The sequence below is a fragment of the Heptranchias perlo genome, chromosome 5, assembly GCF_035084215.1.
Source record: "Heptranchias perlo isolate sHepPer1 chromosome 5, sHepPer1.hap1, whole genome shotgun sequence".
In the NCBI taxonomy this organism is placed as follows: Eukaryota; Metazoa; Chordata; class Chondrichthyes; order Hexanchiformes; family Hexanchidae; genus Heptranchias; species Heptranchias perlo.
Window position 1 is genome coordinate 119916888 of NC_090329.1, and position 25523 is coordinate 119942410.

General features: G+C 46.6%; 1 protein-coding gene across 5 annotated transcripts in view; it reads right to left on the bottom strand.

Moving 5' to 3' along the window:
• LOC137321508 (TOG array regulator of axonemal microtubules protein 2-like) overlaps positions 1-25211 on the bottom strand; it is a 65421-nt gene extending 40210 nt beyond the window's left edge. For 4 of the 5 annotated variants that reach the window (XM_067983905.1, XM_067983904.1, XM_067983903.1 and 1 more), the window contains exons 1-3: positions 25023-25211; positions 19234-19347; positions 6588-6714 (exon numbers count right to left, since the gene is read on the bottom strand). In XM_067983905.1, coding sequence (XP_067840006.1) covers positions 6588-6609 — 22 coding nt within the window. In that variant the 5' untranslated portion in view covers positions 6610-6714; positions 19234-19347; positions 25023-25211. The remainder of the gene's footprint in view (positions 1-6587; positions 6715-19233; positions 19348-25022) is intronic. The other variant, XM_067983902.1, reaches the window with a different exon arrangement.
• Positions 25212-25523: the final 312 nt, after the last annotated feature.

A 25523-nucleotide genomic window follows, 5' to 3' on the forward strand; every position in this document is an offset into this window, starting at 1 on the left:
GGATTACTCCCAGTGCCACGCGCTAATGAGTATTGAAATAGGAAGATGGAGCAGATGAATGCGTGGCTGGAGGGATGGTGCAGGAGGGAGGGCTTTAGATTCCTGGGGCATTGGGACAGGTTCTGGGGGAGGTGGGACCTTTACAAGCCGGACGGGTTGCACCTCAACAGGGCTGGAACCAATATCTTCGCTGGGAGTTTTCTAGTGCTGTTGGGGAGGGTTTAAACTAGCTTGGCAGGGGGATGGGAACCTGAATGTAGATTCAGAAGGGAGAGAAGCTGAGCTGGAAATGGAAGGCAGAAAATGAGTAAGTGAGTTTGGAAGGCCGAAGAAACAAAGATCAGATAATAGACAACAAAAGAGTTCAGCAGTGCTTAATGGTATATACCTCAATGCAAGGAGTAGAGTGAATAAGGCAGATAGACACGTGGGTATCATAGCTATTACTGAAACATGGCTTAAAGGCAGCTCAACATTCCTGGTTACAGGATGTTCAGACGAGATAGAGAGGGGGATAAAAAAGGAGGGGGTGGTGGCAATATTGGTTATAGAAACAATTACAGCCGTGAGGAGGGATTGTATGTTAGAAGGATCATCAAATGAGGCCATATGGGTTGAGCTAAAGAACAAAAAAGGGGCAGTCACACTGCTGGGAGTGTACTATAGACCCCCAAACAGTTAGAGGGAGATAGAGGAGCAAATATGTAGGCAAATTTCTGAGAAGCACAAAAACAATAGGGCAGTAATATCGGGGATTTCAACTAGCCTAATATTAACTGGGATACAATCAGTGTGAAAGGTATAGAGGGCGCAGATTTCTTAAAATGCATTCAGGAGAACTTTTTTAGCCACTACGTAGCAAGCCCAATAAGAGAGGGGGCAGTTCTGGACTTAGTTTTAGGGAATGAAGCTGGGCAGGTGGAAGGAGTATCAGTGGGAGAGCATTTTGGTGGTAGTGATCATAATTCAGTTAGATTTAGAGAAGTTATGAAAAAGGACAACAGTAGTACAGGAGTAAAAGTTTTCAATTGGATAAAGGCCAATTTTACTAAGCTGAGAAGTGATTGAGCAAAAGTGGACTGGAAACAGCTACTTGAAGGTAAATCAGTGTCAAAGCAGTGGGAGGCATTCAAGGAGGAGATAGTGAGGGTTCAGAGCAAATATGTTCCCACAAAGAAAAAGGCAACAAAAGAGCTCAGCAGAGCTTAATGGTATTCACCTCAATGCAAGGCACTCCTAAATCTAGAACCCGCTGGATGTCAAGGAGCATACAGGGTAAGATAAGGCAAAACAGTGAAGCTTATGTCCGATACCGAGAGCTCAATACTACAGAAAGCCTAGGGGACTATAGAAAGTGCAGGGGTGAAATTAAAAAGGAAATTAGGAAAGCAAAGAGAGGGCATGAAAAAAAATTGGCAAGTAAAATCAAGGAAAACCCAAAGATGTTTTATAAATACATAAAGAGCAAGAGGATAACTAAGGAAAGAATAGGGCCTATTAAAGACCAAAAGGTAACCTATGTGTGGAGGCGGTAGATGTGGGCATGGTTCTTAATGAATACTTTGCGCCTGTGTTCACAAAAGAGAGGGATGATGCAGAGATTGTAGTTAAGGAGGAGTGTGAAATATTGGAGGAATATTGGAGGAATAGTGAGGGAGGAAGTATTAAGGGGATTAACATCTTTCAAAGCAGATAAATCACCAGACCCATATGAAAAGTTTCCCAGACTGTTAAGAGAAGCAAGGGAGGAAATAGCGGAGGTTCTGACCATCATTTTCCAATCCTCTCTGGCTACAGGCGTGGTGCCAGAGGACTGGAGGGCTCCTAACGCTGTACCGTTGTTTAAAAAGGGAGAAAGGCATAGACCAAGTAATTACAGGCCAGTCAGCCTAACCTCGGTGGTGGGCAAATTATTGGAAACAATTCTGAGGGATAGTATTAATCGTCATTTAGAAAGGCACTGGTTAATCAAGGACAGTCAGCATGGATTTGTTAAAGGAAGGTCATGTCTGACAAACTTGATTGAATTCTTTGAGGAGGTAACAAGGAGGGTCGATGAGGGTAGTGCATTTGATGTAGTCTACATGGATTTTTGCAAGGCTTTTGACAAGGTCCCACATGGCAGACTGGTCAAAAAAGTAAAAGCCCATGGGATCCAAGGGAAAGTGTCAAGCTGGATCCAAAATTGGCTCAGTGGCAGGAAGCAAAGGGTAATGGTCAGTGGGTGTTTTTGTGACTGGAAGGCTGTTTCCAGTGGGTTTCCGCAGGGCTCAGTACTAGGTCTCTTGCTTTTTGTGATATATATTAATGATTTAGACTTAAATGTTGGGGGCATGATTAAGAAGTTTGCAGATGATACAAAAATTGGCTGTGTGGTTGATAGTGAGGAGGAAAGCTGTAAACTGCAGGAAGATATCAATGGACTAGTCAGGTGGGCAGAAAGGTGGCAAATGGAATTCAATCCAGAGAAGTGCAAGATAATGCATTTGGGGAGGGCAAACAAGTCAAGGGAATACACAATAAATGGGAGGATACTGAGAGGTGTAGAGGAACAGAGGGACCTTGGAGTGCATATCCACAGATCCCTGAAAGTAGCAGGACAGGTAGATAAGGTGGTTAAAAAGGCATACAGGATACTTGCCTTTATTAGCCAAGGTATAGAATATAAGAGCAGGGAGGTCATGATTGAACTGTATAAAACACTAACTAGGCCACAGCTAGAGTACTCCATACAGTTCTGGTCACCACATTACAGGAAAGATGTGATTGCACTAGAGAGGGTACAGAAGAGATTTATGAGGATGTTGCCAGGACTAGAGAATTTTAACTATGAGGAAAGATTGGATAGACTGGGGTCGTTTTCTTTGGAACAGAGGAGGTTGAGAGAAGATTTAATTGAGGTGTATAAAACTATGAGGGACCTAGATAGAGTAGATAGGAAGGACCTATTTCTCTTAGCAGAGGGGTCAATAACCAGGGGGCATAGATTTAAAGTGTTGGTAGAGGGGAGCTGAGGAAAGTTTTTTTTACCCAGAGGGTGGTGGGGGTCTGGAACTCACTGCCTAAAAGGGTGGTCATGATGTGGAGATGCCGGTGATGGACTGGGGTTGACAAATGTAAACAATCTTACAACACCAAGTTATAGTCCAACAATTTTATTTGAAAATCACTAGCTTTCAGAGGCTTCCTCCTTCGTCAGGTGAATGTCAGGAAATCCTTGAACCTTTCGAATTTATATTCAGAGAACAATACCTGGTGATTACAGATAATCTTTCCAACTGCCCGTTGTCAAGGCAATCAAAGTGTTCAGACAGAGAGGTGTTACCTACAGGACCACCGAATATACAAACGACCAGAACACAAAACAGAGAGAGAGAGGGAGAAACATCCGAAAGGAAGAGAAAGACCGAAAATGACCCGTTGAATTAAAAACAGATAACTTTTATTCGCTGGTGGGGTTACGTGTAGCGTGACATGAACCCAAGATCCCGGTTGAGGCCATCCTCATGGGTGCGGAACTTGGCTATCAATTTCTGCTCGACGATTTTGCGTTGTCGTGTGTCTCGAAGGCCGCCTTGGAGTACGCTTACCCGAAGATCGGTGGCTGAATGTCCTTGACTGCTGAAGTGTTCCCCGACTGGGAGGGAACCCTCCTGTCTGGCGATTGTTGCGCGGTGTCCGTTCATCCGTTGTCGCAGTGTCTGCATGGTCTCGCCAATGTACCATGCTCTGGGGCATCCTTTCCTGCAACGTATGAGGTAGACAACGTTGGCCGAGTCACAGGAGTATGAACCGTGCACCTGGTGGGTGGTGTCCTCTCGTGTGATGGTGGTATCTGTGTCGATGATCTGGCATGTCTTGCAGAGGTTGCCGTGGCAGGGTTGTGTGGTGTCGTGGACGCTGTTCTCCTGAAAGCTGGGTAATTTGCTGCGAATGATGGTCTGTTTGAGGTTGGGTGCCTGTTTGAAGGCGAGTAGTGGAGGTGTGGGGATGGCCTTAGCGAGGTGTTCGTCATCATCGATGACATGTTGAAGGCTGCGGAGAACATGGCTTAGTTTCTCCGCTCCGGGGAAGTACTGGACGACGAAGGGTACTCTGTTGGTTGCGTCCCGTGTTAGTCTCCTGAGGAGGTCTATGCGATTTTTCGCTGTGGCCTGTCGGAACTGTCGATCGATGAGTCGAGCGTCATATCCCGTTCTTACGAGGATGCAACCAACAGAGTACCCTTCGTCATCCAGTATTTCCCCGGAGCGGAGAAACTACGCCATGTTCTCCGCAGCCTTCAACATGTCATCGATGACGACGAACACCTCGCTAAGGCCATCCCCACACCTCCACTACTCGCCTTTAAACAGCCACCCAACCTCAAACAGACCATCGTTCGCAGCAAATTACCCAGCTTTCAGGAGAACAGCGTCCACGACACCACACAACCCTGCCACGGTAACCTCTGCAAGACATGCCAGATCATCGACACAGATACCACCATCACACGAGAGGACACCACCCACCAGGTACATGGTTCATACTCCTGTGACTCGGCCAACGTTGTCTACCTCATACATTGCAGGAAAGGATGCCCCAGAGCATGGTACATTGGCGAGACCATGCAGACACTGCGACAACGGATGAACGGACACCGCGCAACAATCGCCAGACAGGAGGGTTCCCTCCCAGTCGGGGAACACTTCAGCAGTCAAGGACATTCAGCCACCAATCTTCGGGTAAGCGTACTCCAAGGCGGCCTTCGAGACACACGACAACGCAAAATCGTCGAGCAGAAATTGATAGCCAAGTTCCGCACCCATGAGGACGGCCTCAACCAGGATCTTGGGTTCATGTCACGCTACACGTAACCCCACCAGCGAATAAAAGTTATCTGCTTTTAATTCAACGGGTCATTTTCGGTCTTTCTCTTCCTTTCGGATGTTTCTCCCTCTCTCTCTCTGTTTTGTGTTCTGGCCGTTTGTATATTCGGTGTTCCTGTAGGTAACACCTCTCTGTCTGAACACTTTGATTGCCTTGACAACGGGCAGTTGGAAAGATTATCTGTAATCACCAGGTATTGTTCTCTGAATATAAATGCGAAAGTTTCAAGGATTTCCTGACATTCACCTGACGAAGGAGGAAGCCTCCGAAAGCTTGTGATTTTCAAATAAAATTGTTGGACTATAACTTGGTGTTGTAAGATTGTTTACATTTAAAAGGGTGGTAGAGGCAGAAACCCTCATTGCATTTAAAAGATGCTTGGATGTGCACTTGAAGTGCTGTAACCTACAAGGCTACGGACCAGGAGATGGAAAGTGGGATTAGGTTGGATGGCTCTTTATCGGCCGGCACAGACACGATGGGCCAAATGGCCTCCTTCTGTGCCGTAAATTTCTATGATTCTATGAAAGACCCCAATCAAATCTTTCCAAAGCCTACGCTTTTCTAGAGTAAAAACACGCAACTCTCTAAGCCTACTTGATAACTAAGGGCATTTAAGCCAGTTTCCAACTTAGGGGACTCTCTCTAAACCTTTTCTCAGGCCTTTATATCACCCACCATGTGAGGGGACCAAAACTGAACACAGTATCCTAGATGAAGTCTAACCAAGGTCTTGTACAAGGACACTATTGTACTTTTTATTTTATACTGGATCCACCTAACAATACATCCTGGTACTCCATTCACTTTTGCTCTAGCCTCTCGGCACTGCTCGTGAACCTTTAGAGACTAGTGCACTATATCACCCAGGTTTCTTGCCCTCCCAACAGATTTTAATTCAGAGCCTAGCATGGTATACACATGCTTGGCATTCGCCCAGCCCACATGCATTACGCTCTGTTAAACGTCATCTGCCAGGTGCGGTCCCATTCCCTCATTGAATCTAGATCTAATTGTAGTTGTTTCTTCTCATCCAAGGTTCTAACACCTGCATAAATCTTTGTATCATATAACATCAAATTTACAGCACAAAAACAGGCCATTCGGCCCAAATGGTCTATGCTGGTGTTTATGCTCCACATGAGCCATGTGTCACTTGTGAACGTGTGGTCAGTTCAACCAACACCTCCGTCCAGATCACTCAAGAGCCAGTCACTATGTCATGCAGTGGGGAGTGGTGGCTTTGCTCTGTAGTCCCCCACTCGATGAGTTCCTACTCTCAGTGGTGTCAGAGATGGCACTGGCCAGAGAGCAGACACCCTCCCACGGAGCGATAGTCACCCGCAGGCTGATCCTGTGTGCCCCCCCACACTCCCCACCGCCCACATTCCCCCCCACCGCCCACGTCCTCTGTCCCCCCCACCCCCCATTATCCCTACCTCCCCAGCTACCACCCCCCTCACCCACCCCCCCACCCACCCCCTCACCCACCCCCCCACCCACCCCCCCACCCACCCCCCACCCTCCCTACACACCCACCACCCCCCCAGCCCCGGTCCCAAAGTGCTGATGGTGGAGGCCTGGGAGCAGATAGCCTACACTATAGGTGAGGGGTGTGGGCAAACCAGGAACCCCCAGAATAAGTCAACAACTAGCTTGATACTGCAGAGTCCCACATTAATGGCGTTGCTGTATTCCTGCCAGTTGACAGCTCTTACCTCCTGTGATGTCTCCACTCATATCCGTGATCTACTTGACGCCACTTTTCTCAAAAGACTGGTGGGTGTTCTTAATCCCGCCTTGCCACTGGTCTGACCTTGAGCTGTCCCCAAAACCTTCAGATGGCTAAGGGGCAAAAGAGAGAGAGGGGAATACAACGAGAAATTGCTTCACGAAATTGGGGGACAGGAAAAGACCAACTGGTCCATCCAGTCTGTCCCATACAGTTGTAAGGAATCTTGTGAGTCACCTGACGAAGGAGATAATCTCCGAAAGCTTGTGATTTTCAAATAAAACTGTTGGACTATAACCTGATGTTGTAAGATTCCTTACATTTGTCCACCCCAGTCCATCACCGGCATCTCCACATCATGGCTCCTATACAGTTGTGATGCCTCATACATTACAATATACATCACAATACACACACTCTCTACCTACCCAGAGCCATGTAATCTCCTGGGAGAGGCAAAAAAACCCCAGGCCAATTAGGGGGGAGAAACCAGGAATTTTCCTTTCCGACCCCTTTAAGCAATCAACTGGAGATCATGTTGGCCCTGATTAAATTACAGGATAGCGACCTCTTGTACGAGGATCTCCACCCCACCAAGAAACAGATCCAGCTCTTGCTCAGATCCACTGTGAGCTACAACACTGTCCTTCTTTTTCTTCTTTTCTTTTGGTGACACCCCTCCCCACAAAAGACATTGACCTGTTTCTAGGACGCAGTTCCACAGGTACCAGTCCCTCTCAATACCTCGCTCTGGTGGGCATTCTTCCTGTGTGTGTGCAGTCTTATTTGACCACAGTGAGCAGCATGGATCAGCTCAATCCTGCTCTCACCCTTTGTCCATAGACTTGTACTTCCAGCAGGGGGCGAGGAGATGAGGAGGTCACTATCCAGTGATCAGGACTGGGAACCTGTGCTCATTTTCTCCTCCATAACCCTAAGGCTCCTCAGCCAATTGTAGTACACTCTCAGCTGTGTTTCAGTGGGTAGCACTCTCGTCTCTGCTGTCAGAAGGTTATGGGTTCAAGCCTCACTCCAGAGCATAATCAGTGCTGCACTGTCAGAGTTGCTGTCTTTCAGATGAGATGTTAAACCGAGGCCCCGTCTGCCCTCCTAGGTGGACATAAAAGATCTAATGTCACTATTCAAAGAAGAGCAGGGGAGTTCCCCCTGGTGTCCCAGCCAATATTTATCCCTCAACCAACATCACTAAAAAACAGATTATCTGCTACCCTTCCAAAGTACTTAATTGGCTGTAAAGTGTTTTGGGACATCCTGAGTTGTTGGAAGGCTCTGTATAAATACAAGTTCTTTCCTTTTTTATTGCAGGGTTTAAGAACATAATGTAATGCCACATATGTCCAGCAGAGGGGGAATGTCACGGAAACAATGTTACCACATTTATTGGGTAAGTTCCTAGCTGTGATATGTGGGCAGAAAGTAAACAAATGAGACAGTTCAATTTAACATTGTTGCGCTGGTTTCAAGGGCGTAAAACAGTCAAAACAATAACCAGTTTAACAGGACAGAAGCTTGCTCCCGATCTGTACAGGCGTTCGGGACACTGCTAATTTGGTCGGGCTCCTTTTTTTTTTAGGTGGCCAACAGGCCTCACATTAATTTTGAAATGAGTCTCCTGTGCCCATTTCCAACCCGGATCCCTAAATTCAGTTAAATTGTATCCTTTAGATGCTGCAGTGAGGACTGTATCCTTTATAGAACAACAAATGTTAGTCTTTCATTCCAGTTGAGGTAAGGAGCAAAGACGGGAGGGCACGGACACAGTTACCGCAATCATAGTCCCCTGAAGACTGAGGTCACCAACCAAAGGCCCACTCAAGCCTCCATAGCAAAGCACTATTTACCGAAACCTGGGTGATTACAGTTCCCCTGTGCATAATCTCCAACAACCTTTACTATCTCACCATCATAGTGACAGCTAGGTAATTGGCTGCAGTCACAACAATAAAGACAGGGGGGGCGAAAATACTGGGTCCCCCGGTGGCGAATCCCGAGTGGAACTCAAGCATTAGAGGCCCGGTGAAGTGCTAAACTCGGGCGGAACCCAGGAAGGCCTAATCTCCACCCAGAAGATTGCTGCCTCTCAATTGCCACAGGGACCTGGGGTGGATCTCCTATCAGCTCCAAACATGGCCCACCAGGTGAGAGCAGGTGGGGCCGAGAGGAGAAATATCCTACAGTGGGAATTTCCTCGGCCTTGGCCTCCCTATTGCCCAGTAAATGAAACCAGCCGGCAGGTTGCTTCAGCCTCATGAAGAGGGCTCATCTGGGAGTCCACCCCCTTGTTTCCCACCCCTCCCATTCCCAAGGAATGCCAGCATAAAGTCCTTTTATAAGGAGCCAGTTGTCCGTAATAGTACAGGTTAGTGGAGCCAATGTCACCAGCTGGCCGTGGTGAGGCTTCCTCCTCCCTGTAGCAGGTGGCCAAGAGGCGCCCACATTGGTGCAGGTGACTGCCGACAACATTCCTTGACCCCCCCCCACCCTGACCTCGGATAATGTAGAGGGTCACAAACTCTGCTGCACTTGTACCAGTTCTCCAGTTTCACTTTTAATTTAAAATAAACGAACTAGGGGTTAAATGTGAGTCTGATGGTGAGCCCCATAAAAGTGAACGGTGTAAATAATTGTGTGTTGTCATTTCGTTTACAAATCCCTTATTTGGTTTCTTGGGCTTCAGCCATGTTGAAAATAAAATTGATTTTCTCCGAATTCCCAGGTTTTTTTTCTGTTGTACAGATTTCCCCGGACTGATTTTCTCCCGTTTATTTTTCTACACTAAAAACAAAACCTGAAAAAAAAAACCTGGGGTTTTGGAATTGGTAATATAAACCCACTTTAAGGATCTTTGTACATGACCAATTCCTCGCTGTTCTAACCAATGGCAGGGGACACTGTACTTTTTGTGAAGTTTATGTGCATCAAGGTGAGGGATGTTAGTGCTGGGGAATTGAAGACTCTCCACAGTGAGCAGCCGGTGTCAGCATCAGGCAGTCCAGGACCTGATGTACCCTACAGCTGCCTTTACTCTGCCCCAGTAACTTGCCCCAGTGTGAATCTTTCCCATTTCCCATGCCATTCTCTCCGAATCAGATTGCCCATTTAGATTCTTCCAGCTCTGATCAAAGGTCGTCGACCTGAAATGTTAACTCTGTTTCTCTCTCTCTCCACAGATGCTGCCTGACCTGCTGAGTGTTTGAAGCATTTTCTGCTTTTATTTCAGATTTCCAGCCTCCGCAATATTTTGTTTTTGCCCATTTAGTGCCAGTCCAGTTAATGCTAATGCTCTTTTACCTCTGGTAAAAGAAAGAACTTGCATTTATATGGCGCCTTTCATGACCTCAGGACGTCCCAAAGTGTTTTACAGCCAATTAAGTAATTTTTTTGAAGTGTAGTCACTGTTTTAATGTAGGAAATGGCGACAGCCAATTTTGTGCACAGAAAGGTCCCACAAACAGCAATGTCATAAAAAGAACATAAGAAATAGGAGCAGGAGTAGGCCATATGGCCCCTTGAGCCTGCTCTGCCATTCAATCAGATCATGGCTGATCTTCGACCTCAACTCCACTTTCCCGCCCAATCCCCATATCCCTTGATAGTCCAAAAATCTATCCATCTCAGCCTTGAATATATTCAACGACTCAGCATCCACAGCCCTCTGGGGGTAGAGAATTTGAAAGATTCACAACCCTCTGCGTGAAGAAATTCCTCCTCATCTCAGTCTTGAATGACTGACCACGTATCCTGCGATTATGCCCCCTAGTTCTAATGACCAGATATTTCTGTTTTAGATGTTGGTTGAGGGATAAATATTGGCCAGGACACCGGGGAAAACTCCCCTGCTGTTCTTCAAATTGTGCCATGGGATCTTTTATGCCCTACTGAGAGGGCAGACGGGGCCTCGGTTTAACGTCTCATCTGAAAAATGGCACCTCCGACAGTGCAGCACTCCCTCAGTACTGCACTGGAGTGTCAGCCTAGATTATGTGCTCAAGTCTCTGGAGTGGCACTTCAACCAACAACCTTCTGATTCAGAGGTGAGAGTGCTACCACTGAGCCACAGCCAACACCTGTGACCTGTGTACGGACCAGATGGATGAAATGAAAGAAGGTCTCTTCTGATAATCTTTATTGGTCTATGAGTAGAATGGGTTTCAATCCCATCATCAGTGGACGTGACTCTATACAACAACAAAACTACCAATAATTGATGCTATCTGGTGGGAATGAACTGTCAGCCAAGTTCAGCAGCGGCATTTGATACAAATTCAACCCGTTGCAGTTTATTCTGGCCATTCTCCATAGCAATCTCTCCTCCACTAACCAGCCAACCCTATCCACTCCTTGTCTGGCCTACTCTTTTCAACCTTGGTAGGTTTTACACTATGCCATTGGCCCTTCATCTCCTTAATAATAATTTAAAAATCACAATGGTCTGCATTTCACTTTATTTCAGGGTAGCTACTGGCAATCCCCTTTAAAAGTTTGCATCAAGCTTCTGCCAAAGCAACAAAATTCCTGCACAAGTTTGCTATCTTCTAACATTATGGCAGTTGCCGACACTCTATACCTGTAGCCACTACAGTTATAGAGTGTGGGCAACCACCATAACCCTCAAATAATGAAGCAGTCCGAGCCCACATGCAGCAAGACCTGGACAACATCCAGGCTTGGGCTCATAGGTGGCAAGTAACATTCGCGCCAGACAAGTGCCAGGCAATGACCAGCTCCAACAAGAGAGAGTCTAACCACCTCCCCTTGACATTCAACGGCATTACCATCGCCCAATCCCCCACCATCAACATCCTGGGGGTCACCATTGACCAGAAACTTAACTGGACCAGCCATATAAATACTGTGGCTACAAGAACAGGTCAGAGGCTGGGTATTCTGCATCGAGTGACTCACCTCCTGACTCCCCAAAGCCTTTCCACCATCTACAAGGCACAAGTCAGGAGTGTGATGGAATACTCTCCACTTGCCTGGATGAGTGCAGCTCCAACAACACTCAAGAAGCTCGACACCATCCAGGACAAAGCAGCCTGCTTGATTGGCACCCCATCCACCACCCTAAACATTCACTCTCTTCACCACCAGCGCACCATGGCTGCAGTGTGTACCATCCACAGGATGCACTGCAGCAACTCACCAAGGCTTCTTCGACAGCACCTCCCAAACCCGCGACCTCTACCACCTAGAAGGACAAGGGCAGCAGGCACATGGGAACAACACCACCTGTACGTTCCCCTCCAAGTCACACACCGTCCTGACTTGAAAATATATCGCCGTTCCTTCATTGTCGCTGGGTCAAAATCCTGGAACTCCCTTCCTAACAGCACTGTGGGAGAACCTTCACCATACGGACTGCAGCGGTTCAAGAAGGCGGCTCACCACTACCTTCTCAAGCGCAATTAGGGTTGGGCAATAAATGCTGGCCTTTCCAGCGACACCCACATCCCATGAACGAATAAAAAAAAATTACACTAAGGTAGATTAATTGAATTCTATTTTGCCAATCCCTGGTAATTTAGAGGACTGCATGTAGTGACACCACTATTCCCGGCCAGAATGGAGATGATTGGGTAATTCCCACATCAATCACTCCTGAAGACTGCACTGCTATAAGTGATAAGGATTGATTTTACGCACATAATTTGTATTATGTAACTATCCTCCACTCGCTGCATTTTGCTGGAGAAATCACCCTGCTTTTATCGGGTGAAGTTGCTGTCGTTTCAGTCATGAGTTGTGTCTCTTTTTAAATAGACTCTGTGAATAGACTTTGTTCGCTTTGCTGTAAAATACACTGTTTGCTGTGAATATCCGCTCCATCAGCAAGACAGCCTACTTCAGCCTCCATAACATCACCCGTCTCCGCCCCTGCCTCAGCTCATCTGCTGCTGAAACCCTCATCCCTGCCTTTGTTACCTCTAGACTTGACTATTCCAATGCTCTCCTGGCCAGTCTCCCATCTTCCACCTTACATAAACTTCAGCTCATCCAAAACTCTGCTGTCCGTATCCTAACTCACACAAAGTCCCGTTCACCCATCACCCCTGAACTCACTCACCCACATTCCCGGTCCGGGAACGCCTCAATTTTAAAATTCTCATCCTTGTTTTCAAATCCCTCCATGGCCTCGCCCCCATCCTATCTGTATCCTCCTCTAGCCCTACAACCCTCCAAGATTTCTGTGCTCCTCCAGTTCTTGCCTCTATCCCCAATCTTAATTGCTCCAGCGTTGGCGGCCGTGCCTTCAGCTACCTAGGCCCTAAGCTATGGAATTTCCTCCCTAAACCTCTCCCTCTCTCTCCTGCTTTAAGAAGCTCCTTGAAACTTACCTCTTTGACCAAGCTTTTGGACACTTGTCCTAACATCCCTTTATGTGGCTCAGCGTCAAATTTTGTTTGATAATTGATCCTCTGAAGCGCCCTGGGACCTTTTACTATGTTAAAGGCGCTGTGCAAATGCGAGTTGTTGTTGTTGTTGATGATGATGATGATGATGATGATGATGATGATGATGATGATGATGAGTCCTGTCCCGCCTCCAACTCATTGGCAGACACAGTGGTGTCAATAGACACTCCGAATTTGGAGGGGTAAATTTAAATGATAGATGGTAGATGAATGGGGCTGTGGGTCTCAATATCCTTGGCAGTGTAAAAAAAAGCGTATGTGCCAACCTAGTTGACTGGCATCCATCTTTGGCCTAATTACAGAGCCCTACAAGTGGCCTCTTTGCCGAGGCGCTGGGAGACGCAACATAATAGTGTGGCAACGACATCTCCTTCTAATTCACCACCCCACCCCCCACTACTGCCACCTGCCACAAGAAGATGATCGGGCTTCTACCCAACATTTTTCTGCTCAATGCAGGCCAGGAACTGAGAGTAATGAGGAGCTGACCCAGTGTCTTCTCACTACATGGTGCTATGCGGAATTCCCCCTTGTCATCCTTTAGACGAATGAATAGATTGTCCTGTTTGAGGCGTTATCATCAAACACAGAATGTTACTACAGCTGGGAACATACCAGTAATTACCACCGGTCCTCACCAGCGCTAGTGCTGTACCCAGCAATGCTCCAATAATTGTAAAATCACAGTGGGATCTCTCTAGCTGGAATGAGCTTGGGACAGTAGGCCCAGAGCATAATCCAGCAGTAACTTGAGTTACATCGAGTCTACAGCACAGAAACAGGCCATTCAGCCCAACTGGTCTATGATGACGTTTATGCTCCACCCAAGCCTCCTCCCTCCCTACTTCACCTACTTTATAGGATACCCTTCCATTCCTTTCTCCCTCATGTGCTTATCTAGCTCCCCTTAAAATGCATCTCTGTTATTTGCCTCAACTACTCCTTGTGGTTGTGAGTTCCACATTCTAACCACTCTCTGGGTAAAGAAGTTTCCCCTGAGTTCCCTACTGCATTTATTAGCGACTATTTTATATTTATGACCTTTAGTTTTGGATTCCCCCCCCACAAGTGGAAACATGTAACTGCCACTACATTAGTCGGAGAGACTGTAAAAATGGTTTGTGTGAGAAACAAACTGGTGCAGTAGGAGGCTGGGCTTCTGGCATTTTGTTTGGGCAAAGTACATAGAACTTTACTGAATGATACTTGGAATGCTCAGCCTCGAGAAGAGGTAATGAGTTCAGGCAGGTATATAAGATTAAATCTAAATCATTACTTCAAACTAAACAGTGGCAGTGAAGCCAAAAGGGTCACAGGTTCAAAGTGGTTAAAAAGTCAAATTTCGGTTCCCGAGGATGATGCCAGCGATGTGAGGTTATAGTTATGATGACAGACTTGATAAACTGGGGATTATGCACTGGAGCGGAGAAGGCTGTAATAGGAGTGTTCAAAGTTCTGAAAGGGTTAGAGCAAATAAAGATAAAACTTGCATTTATATAGTGCCTTTCATTACCTTAGGGTGTCCCAAAGCGCTTTGCAGTCAATGAATTATTTTGAAGTACAGTCATTGTCATAATATAGGAAACATGGTAGCCAAGTTGTGCACAGGAAGGTCCCATAAACAACAATATGATACACGACCAGATAATCTGTTTAGTGATGTTGGTTGAGAGATAAATATTGGCCAGGACACCCCTGCTCTTCTTCAAATAGTGTTATTGGATCTTTTACATCCAGTTCAGAAGGCAGACAGAACCTCAGTTTAACGTTTCTTCTGAAAGCAGGCACCTCTGACAGTTTGGCACTCCCTCAGTACTACACTGGAGTGTCAGCCTAGATTGTGTGTTCAAGTTCCTGGAATGGGACGTGAACCCACAACTTTCTGACTCAGGCAAGAAAGATTATTTCCACTGGTGGGTGCATCGGTAACAAAGAGGCACAAACTTAGGATTGGGAGTAAAAGCAGAAAGGAGGAGGTCAGAAGGAGTTGTTCTTGGCAAAGGATTATTACACTATGAAACATATTCCCATAAGTGTCTGTTGAAGCCAAGTCAATCACAACATTTGAGAGGGAATTAGATAAACATTTGAGGCCCCGATATTCCAGGCTCCTCTGCTCCGCCACAGTGGAAGACCAGTGGGTTGGGCCTTGCGACTGCCAGTGTGCCCTGAGTTTGACCCCGCCCCAAATCATGGGGACAGGCTCACTTCCACCGTAAAGGACAGGTAGACCCGTGCCTGTAGAAACTCGGCAGAACCTGCTGTGCTGGTGGTTATCAATGAGGCAACCCCTCCGTTCCGACAGGTGGAGGCCGAGACCCGGGAATGGTCAAAGACAAACAGCAAGCTATTTCTTTTCCCCAATGCTTCTAAGGGAACAAAAGGGGGCCATTAGTTCAAAGGTCATCAATCCTCTCAGAAGACCGACTATCTTTGTTTCGGGCAGACTTGGGGCCTTCTTGGTGCCCAATATGGGACCCGTGTCTGTCCTCAGCAGGCAAGAGTTCTGCTGGGTCTATCGGAGAGCGTGCCGGTCACAATTTCCAGGGTAGCCAGGAAACGCCGTCCCTCCCACCCCCCCCCCCCCCCCCCCCCGGACATGCCCACAATGGTGGCTACGGAAGACTCATTCACCTGGGCACCCCCCCGCCCCAACCAATAGAAATTTTGGATGGAGCCTACATGGGAAAGATATCTGGTGCAGCCGGAGTTCTATCCTAAATTCCTGCCCCCACCCCCCACCCTAGGGCTGATCCACCTCCTTTCTCCACTCAGGAATTTTGGCCCCCGCTGACAATAAAATCATGAAAGGATACGGGGGAAAACAGCAGGGAAATAGGACTAGAGTAGTTGGCCCTGACATGGAGCAGGCAGCAATACAGGCACAATGGCCTCTGTCCATTCTTAAATGCCCTTGATTTATTACTGGTTCCTGTAATTTGCTGCGCTGTGTTGCTGCTGATCAGCACCAGCCAAATCACTCAGGTGTAGTTTACACAAAAGCAATACTCCAGGGCTGTCCAGTAGTTTCAAGCCCCATAAATTCAGCCTGGTCTAGACAGCTGTTATAGATGGGCACAAATCGGAGTGGGCGTAGGCACTGTCACATCTGTTGTTGTGGCAGAGCCAAGGTTCAGGTGCCCTGAAAGAGCCAGCAATCACCAGCTAAGCTGCACCCACTTTTGACCACAAATTGAAGAAATAAATAACTATTCAGAGCACATCGAAAACAAACTTGGCAGCTCAATGATCTCCAAGGGCTGATTCAACAGAGCACTTTAAATTTAAACAGATCTGTGGATAGTGTCCAGTAACTTTTACTGAATGGAAACATACCCATATAAGAACATATTGATGCTGTGCAAGGGAGCATGTGTGTACGTGTGCGTGTGTATACATAGTGTGTGCGAGTGTGTACATGGGTATGTCTGTGTTTGCATGAGTGTACTTGTGAGTGTGTCTCCGTGTTTGTGATTATGTACATGTATGTGCATGATTGTGTACGTAGACTTGTATGGTGATTGTTGCATGAGCACACAGCTATGTATGTGTGCGTCTCTCTGCGCAAGTGTGTACGTGTTTGTGTGCACCTCTGTATGCACAATGTGTCTGACTCTGAGACTGTATACATGTACATGAGTGTGTATATTTGTGTAAGAATGTGTGCATCTGTATGTGTGTATGTACTCGTGTGTGTTCGAACATGTCTATGCATCTATGTGCGTGAGTGTTGATGTGTCTGTCCATCTGTATCATCAACAAAAACACCAACTTGCATTTATATAGCACCTTTAACATAGTAAAATGTCCCAAAACATGTCACAGGAGCGGTTATCAAACAAAATTTGACACCGAGTCACATAAGGAGATATTAGGACAGGTGACCAAAAGCTTGGTCAAAGAGTTAAGTTTTAAGGAGCACCTTAAAGGAGGAGAGAGAGGTAGAAAGGCAGAGAGGTTTAGGGAGGGAATTTCAGAGCTTAGGGCCTAGACAGCTGAAGGCATGGCCGCCAATAGTGGAGCGATTAAAATCGGGGATGTGCAAGAGGCCAGAATTGGAGGAGCGCAGAGATTTCGGAGGGTTATAGGGCTGGAGGAGGTTACAGAGATAGGGAGGGGCGAGGCCATGGAGGGATTTGAAAACAAGGATGAGAATTTTAAAATTGAGGCATTCCCGGACTGGGAGCCATGTAGGTCAGCGAGCACAGGGGTAATGGGTGCTCGAGACTTGGTGCGAGTTAGGATACGGGCAGCAGAGTTTTGGATGAGCTGAAGTTTATGGAGGGTGGAAGATGGGAGGCCGACCAGGAGAGCATTGGAATAGTCGAGTCTTGAGGTAACAAAGGCATGGATGAGGGTTTCAACAGCAGATGAGCTGAGGCAGGGACGGAGACGGGCGATGTTACAGAGGTGAAAGTAGGCAGTCTTAGATGTGTTCATATGTGCATCTGTATGTGTGTACGTATTTGTGTGTGTGTTTGAACATGTATCTGTATCTGTGCAAGTGGGTACACAAGTCCTACATTACTATAGTGACTACACTTCAAAAGTACTTAATTGGCTATAAAGCACTTTAGGATGTCCTGAGGTTGTGACGAGCACTATAGAAATGCGAGTCTTTCTGTGTTTGCACGTGTGTATGCGGTCTCTGTATATGTTCGCCTGTACGTGCATGTCTGTAGGTGTGTGTACATGAATATGTATTTATGCATGCATGTATATGTGTGCAAATGTGTACATGTGTGCTGCTCTGTATATGTGTGAGTGTATGTATGTGTGTGCACTGGTGAGTGTGTACAATTTGTGCCTGTGTGCATCTCTGTGTATGTGCGTTTCTGTATGTGTGCATATGTACCCTGCTCTTTAGAACCTTCGACATCAACCTAACTCTCGGCCTTCCTTCAATATCCTCTTAAAACACCTTCTCAACAATTAGGAGTTCATCTCCTCCACTGTAACCTTTCTGGTCCAAAACATTTTTTTTACATGAGGCAAACCTTATAAATGTAAGTTATTGTCGTTTGTGTATGTGTTCATGTGTTGCGTGCGTGTGTACATCCGTGTGTCTGTGTGGATCTACATACCTATGCATTTGTGTACATATGTGTATCATTGTATGGGCGTGTGTATTTGTATGGATCCTTCATGATAGCCGAGCAGTTAACACTGTAATCAGGATTCAGGCAATAACTTGGTAAGACTTAGTATACAGATTGTAATCATTACCCTTCACCCGTGTTTATTTTCACCCTGCGGTGTAATTCCTTTAGCTGAGTTAATGAGGGGTAAATTTTATAGATTTGCACTTGCAGGAATTCCTGACCTCCATGCATGAATTTCCGATATGCACTTCCAGTAGGAAAAGCTTTGTGCCAACAGCGGGGATCGGTAACATGTACCCGATAGTATGGGAAGTCACGTGACCTCCTACCCCACAGTAAACATGGGACCACGGCACCTGTGAGGCATTCGTCAATCTGAGCACAGGCCGCACGTCGAGCTGGGAAAGCACCAGGAGGCCTTTGAAAGGCCCACTCTACTCCTCAGCGAAAGAGAGCCAGGATTAATGGACACCCGGGCAAGTCTTTGGCCTTGCATCCACTTGCTGACAGCTTTGGCCTGATGGGGAATCCGCCATTAATTCCCTGCTCAGACCTCAGGTAAAAATAGCAGTCGGGCCCAGATGACATCATCAGAGCCCGATCTGCATATTTATATATATATATATATATATATATAGAGAGAGAGAAAGGACCCCTTCGGCTTCACAAATACTTGAAGGGAATGTACTTCCAACATTTTCTGTTTGTTTGACAAATACTCGAAGAGAAAAAATTTGCAGGGCTACAGGGAAAGAGCGGAGTAATGGGGCTAACTGGATTGCTCTTACAAAGAGCCAGTACGGGCTCGATGGGCCAAATGGCCTCCTTCTGTGCTGTAACCATTCTATGATTCAGGCAGGTGTCGTTTGCCTCCTGCAATTTAAAAGTGTTGTTGACCAGATTGGGGGGGGTGAAGCCAGTGGGTAATTCCATCACTCCATTTTAACTGCACCCTCCCCGGTTCTGCTGGGTGAAGTGCGGTTAAAATCACACCCTCAATAAGACAGGTAAAGGTTTCGGGTGCAAAAGGGTTCGGTGAAGGGTCTCCACCCGAAATATTAATCTGTCTTTTCCCTCTCGGAAGCTGACTGACCTCCTGTGTATTTCCAACATTTTCTGTTTGCTTTAGGGTCGCCAACCCTCCAGGATTGCACTGGCATCTTTAGGAATTGAAGATTAATCTCCAGGAAACTGCTGCCAGCAAAACCTGGGAGAAAAATCATAGCGGCATTAAAATAAAGTGGGGTTTTCTTCATTTTCTTTGAAGACTTTTGTTTATTGGTCATGAAAATACCGAAGATGGGGGAAAAAGGGTTGTTTGACTGGGTGGGGCGGTTCGAGGCAGAAAGTCATGTGATTAAAACCTCCAGGAATATGTCCAACCAGAGTTGGAAACCCTAGTTTGGTTCCAAATTGTTTGAGAAGGGGCCTTGCTGCACTTGTATAGTGTTAGGTTCCAATTGGGGATGGGGTTTTCAGGCCAGTATATGTCATGCCCTAAGCTTTCACTTTCCATGGACTCTTCTCTTCAGTTTTGAAAGCAGGTGAATGGGGAGGGACCTTTCCCTATATCACAACGGTGACATTGGCTGTAAAACACTTTAGGACGTCCTAAGGTCATGAAAGGCGCTATAGAAATACAAGTCTTTCTTTCTTATATATGAGATATCAGTAGGATAGAAAAGGTTAGCCCAGATCACTCTTTGAAATTAAACCATAACTACGGGGACAAACCAGTGAAAGGCAAGTTCTAGACTGATGTTGGGAAGTACTTCATCACACAAAGTGATCAACACTGGCTTTCTGGTATGGTGGAAGGCAAGAAGTCTGCAGTCATTTAAGAGGTGATTGGACACTAATGGGGAGGCCATAGGTTACCATGGAAGGATGAGCTGGAGTAACTATCCAGGCGGCCTTTCCTCCCAAAGTTGGACGGATAACAGGATATGTTTGCTGGAGAGGCAGTTTATTTAACCAAATACATGGCAATTTGGCACAGAACGCATCACACATCACTTTGCACCTACACAACCTGTTGTATAAGTGACGATATCAAATGATACTCCCAGCAGCAGGCTGACCAGTGTAGGGAGTGAAGCACATTGATCTTCCACTTCCAGGAGATGGCTTCAAATCCAGCCCAGGGACGAAGGTCTCCAACAGTAAGGGGTCGATAGCCGCCCGTCCCAGTAGTGAAGAGGTGGCCGAACCTGATTTACACCGGTGAGCTGAGGGGTGTCAAACAGGCATTCCAAAGCAACTCGCCGGATTAAGTCTGGCCAATATCGGACTGGTCTGGCTGGCGGCAAGGTAAGTGTGTGGTGGGGAGGGTCACGATTGCAGTGGGGGGAGGGGGAGTCACGATCGCAGTGGGGGGAGGGGGAGTCACGATCGCAGTGGGGGGAGGGGGAGTCACGATCGCAGTGGGGGCAGGGGGTCCCGGGATAGCAGCGGCCCAGATTATTTCTGTGGGGCCCTGAAGAGTGCTCCTGCTCCTCTTGTCTCCACAAAAATAATTTCAAACTTTGCTGGGCCTCTGCGGCTCTATCGCCAATGAAACCAGTTGGAGAACGCACGGTGCAGGCTCTGACCACTTCGCTCCTAAAATGGCAATCCAGGTCCTGTGTCCATTTTAGCACCGTGATTTGCATATCAAAAGGGGCCCATCGCCTGAAACCGGCAAGTGCATCGACCGCCAAGCACGTTGGCCCCTTTCAAAATGGCGGCGGCTGCAACAAGGCGGTAAGTATTGCACCACCATCTTAACCTTATTATCGCCCCGTTTGCACCAGTCGGGACCATAAACGGCCACTAAGGGTGGAGTTTATTTCCAATCAGCAGATGCCAGAGAACAAGCTGAAAGGTGGTAACATAATCTACAGGTTCAGATAACGGCTCTAACTTGTCAAGCCCGGGATGTGTTAAGAACCTTGCACCATGTACTCCCAGGTATCCATTTACCTTGTGCATAATACAGTTTGAATGTGACTAGAAATAGATTGTGCACTGGAATGTGGACCTCCTGCTGAAGAGATTAGAGTTCTGGAATCTGCTGCATTCCTCCCTGTATGTGTGGCACACTGTTCACTGACTGACTCATAACCTGATGTTCACAGGACATTTCAATGTTGCTTTGATGACAGGGCTCACAATCAGACCAAATACACCTCCAGTGCTGTGCTGTGCTGTGCCATATCTCAACCTCTAGGCCCAGAGACAAGAATGATGAGCAAAGGTGGGCCGAATGGCCTGCCCTGGTCCATATTCATCTTCCTGACCAGACCATTAAAGAAAAACTTGCATTTCTATAATGCCTTTCGCGACCTCAGGACGTCCCAAAAGCACTTTACAGCCGATGAAGTACTTTTTGAAGTGTAGTCGCTGTTGTAATGTAGGAATCACGGCAGCCAATGTGATAAAGGCCAGATAATCTGTTTTACCTGTTCTCCTAACAGCCTTTTGCCCGGTGTTTCTCCTCCTTCAAGTATTAAGCCTTTAATATCACCTCAGGTCACTGAGTGCATTGCAGGTATGGAACTGAAAAGGCACTCCACCATCAGAGGAGCAGCACACAATAGGGAATCACTCGGTAACGGCAAGTTTGGGGGAAAAATCCCGCCTCCAATTGAGTGCTTTGGATTGATGTTTCCAATCAGAATGTCAGGATCAAAAATAAAATCCAATTGTCTCATTGGTTATTGTGAATTAGCAACAGGAATGAATAGGGACAGGAAGCCAGCCTTCCCTGGAGTGGATCCAGTGCTTATCAGACTGGCTGTTAAATGGAATGGCCTGTACACAATCTGCTCCGGAGTTTTATTCATGGTTCAAAATATTTCCAGGAATACAGCTTCTGAAGCCCAGCCCATTCCCTGGCCTCTCAGGTCTCAGTGTTCCTCCTTACCCGTACTAGAAACACCAACTTGCATTTATATAGAAACTTGCATTTTTATACTGCGCCTTTCACGACCTCAGGACGTCCCAAAGCACTTTACAGCCAATTGAATGCTTTTGAAGTGTAGTCACTGTTGTAACGTGGGAAATGTAGCAGCCATTTTGCACACAGCAAGATCCCACAAACAGCAATGAGGTAATTGACCCGATAATCTGTTTTAGTGATGTTGGTTGAGGAACGCACAACCTTCTGACTCAGAGGCGAAAGTGCCAGCACTGAGCCACGGCTGACATGGTTTAGTATATATAAGGGAGGCCATTTAGCCCATCCAATTCATCTTTCCATAGAAACCCAATCCCGTCCGATCGCAGCATTCAACTAATTAAGCACAGCAGGTTGTAGAGTGACGTTCCTCCAACACTGTGCCAGTGATGTACATTTTACAATTTCACTGCATAGAAAGAGGCCATTCGGCCCATCTTGTCTGTGCCGACTCTCTTTGCTACAGCAATTTAAAACTAATCCCACTGCCCTAGTCTCTTCCCTTTAGACTATATCTCCCTCCGTCGCAAATATTTGTCCAACTTGTGGTTTCCAGAGGTACTGAGACCCTCCTGGTCACCGGTTCCTTCAGTGGAAGCAGCGTTCTGGTGGCTTTTTAATCACTGTCAACAACAACTTACATTTAATTAGCGCCTTTAACGTAGTAAAACGTCCCAAGGCGCTTCACAGGAGCGTTATCAAACTAAATTTGACACTGAGGCACATAAGGAGAAATTAGGACATAGAAATATAGACAATAGGAGCAGGAGTAGGCCATTCGGCCCTTCGAGCCTGCTCCGTCATTCAAAATGATCATGGCTGATCCACTATCTCAATACCATATTCCCACTCTCTCCCCATACCCCTTGATGCCTTTTGTGTCTAGAAATCTATCTAGCTCCTTCTTAAATATATTCAGTGACTTGACCTCCACAGCCTTCTGTGGTAGAGAATTCCACAGGTTCATCACTCTCTGAGTGAAGAAATTTCTCCTCATCCTGTCCTAATTGTCCTACCCCGTTTCCTGAGACTGTGACCCCTCGTTCTGGACCCCCTGGCCAGGGGAAACATCCTCCCTGCATCCAGTCTGTCTAGCCCTGTCAGAATTTTATATGTTTCAATGAGATCCCCTCTCATTCTTCTAAACTCGAGTGAATACAGGCCGAGTACATTCACCCCTAAAGATGAACAAAACACAAATTTATATAAAAAAAAGCAAGAGATATTCAGAGAAAAACAAAAGAAACTGATGGGAGGAGTAAAGGAACAGAGAGGGTGAATACAGGCCCAATCTCTCCCCATATGACAGTCTTGCCATCCCAGGGCTCAGTCTGGTGAACCTGACAGGTGACCAAAAGCTTGGTCAAAGAGGTAGGTTTTAAGGAGCGACTTAAAAGGAGGATACAGAGGCGGAGAGGTTTAGGGTGGGAATTCCAGAGCTCAGGGCCTAGGCAGCTGAAGAAGATAGCACCATTTTTTCTGGCAACATACTGCCTATATTGCCCGACCACTGAGGACGGCACATCAGCCACGAATCGCGACTTCAGAGGAACTGTGTGTGTGAGCCGTTGTCTTTTCTGTTGCTCCAGAATCTGCCCCGCTACATAGCCCAGAGGGAATGTTCACAGCCCAAACAACCAACTGCAGCTTTGTAGAGCTTACGTGGCGCCTTTTAACATTGAAACATCTCAGGGCGCTGTTCAAATGATATAAAGGCATGATAGCTCTTTATCGGCCGGCACAGACACGACGGGCTGAATGGCCTCCTTCTGCGCCGTAAATTTCTATGATACGTTGCCCATGAACCCTAGAGCCAGGGGACACAAGCTCAAGATTAAAGGCAGAGGGCGGGGGGAGGGGGGAGGGGGGAAAGAGAAGGTACACAGACAGTTTAGATTTAAACATGGTGTAGAGGGTGTTGGAGGTCTGGAATGGACTGTCCAGGAAGGGGGTGGGCAGATAGTGTGGAAAAATTTAAAGGAGAAGTTGAATGGATTAATGGGAGAGTGGGCGATTGAGGGGTATTAGTTTTGGGGATGGACTGCAGAGTTTTTTCCAGTCCTGACACTGACTGATGTTACGTGGCCAAACACAGCTGCAATTCTGCACCTGCACCATCCCACAAACAGCAGTGAGATGAACGCACAGTTAGTTTATATTTGATGGCACTGATTGAGGGGAGAATGTTTGCCGGGACATCAGAACTCTTCGGATTAGTGCCTTAGGATCTTTAATATTCAACAATATCCCTGGAACATCAAATTGGACTTCAGTTACTCGTCTCATCTGAAGGACCGTACCTCTGACAATGATGCATTCCTCCCACCCCAGTAATGAAGTGAAGTGTCAGCCTAGGCTCTAGGCTCAAGTCTCAGGGTGGGGGGTCTCAGAACAACAGTCTTCTCACCCAGAGGCAAGAGTGTTGCCAAATGAACCACGATGGATGAAGAAAGAAAGGAAAGAAAGAGAAAGATAGAAAAAGAACGAGAGAAAGAGAAAGAAAAAAAAGAGAGAAAGAGAAAGAAAAAAAAGAGAGAAAGAAAGTTTATATTCACACATCGGTGTTCACAATCTTGGGATGTCCCAAAGCGCTTTACAGCCAATTAAGTACTATTGTAATGGAAACATGGCAGCCAATTTACAGCCAGCAAGATCCCACAAACACAACCAGCTAATCTGTTTTCGGTGTTGGTTGAGGGATAAATATAGGCCAGGACACTGGGGAGAACTCTCCTGCTCTTCTTTGAATAGTGCCTTGGCAGCCAGGACCTCAGATTAACATCTCATCCAAAAGAGGGAAAAACAGAATTGCTTGTTGAAATTGCCAATGGAACACCTCAGACAAGTAACCGGTAAAGTTTCACAGTCTGTAGGCCGTAACTCACAAGGCATTAGAACCAATTATTCCCACACTCAATTACCTTAAACACCACATTCACACTGACCTCTGTGACTCCCCGCTCTACGATCATTTGTTCCTTGCCGTTTGCAAATTCCACTCCCCTCACATTTCTCTTTCATCTCGTTTCACACTGGCCAGAATGAGTCGAATTCCTTAGCTGCACACTGAACTCGATGTCTCGTCACATGCGGGTCCCCACTTGTGTGTGGGAGAAAAGAACTTTTTGTAGAATGCAGCCAGATAATCAGTAAAGGTAAAAGTAAACAGGAACAGGTACAGAACAAACAGCGTTGCATAGCAACCATGAATCAAAGTAGGCTCTCAGAATTTAGCAAGGATTAGGTATGAAAGGGCAAACAGATCATATAATTATTAAACAAAGGTAGTTAATCGTCTGTGTACCTGACTACTTATGGAGCAGCCTTTATTCTGCTCTCACCAGGCGTTTTCCATTGCTCTGTACATAGACAATCATTGACCGGAATATTCCGAATATTAAGTGGCTGAAAACTGCTCTCTGGGATTCAGGAGCCTCCCAGAGTAG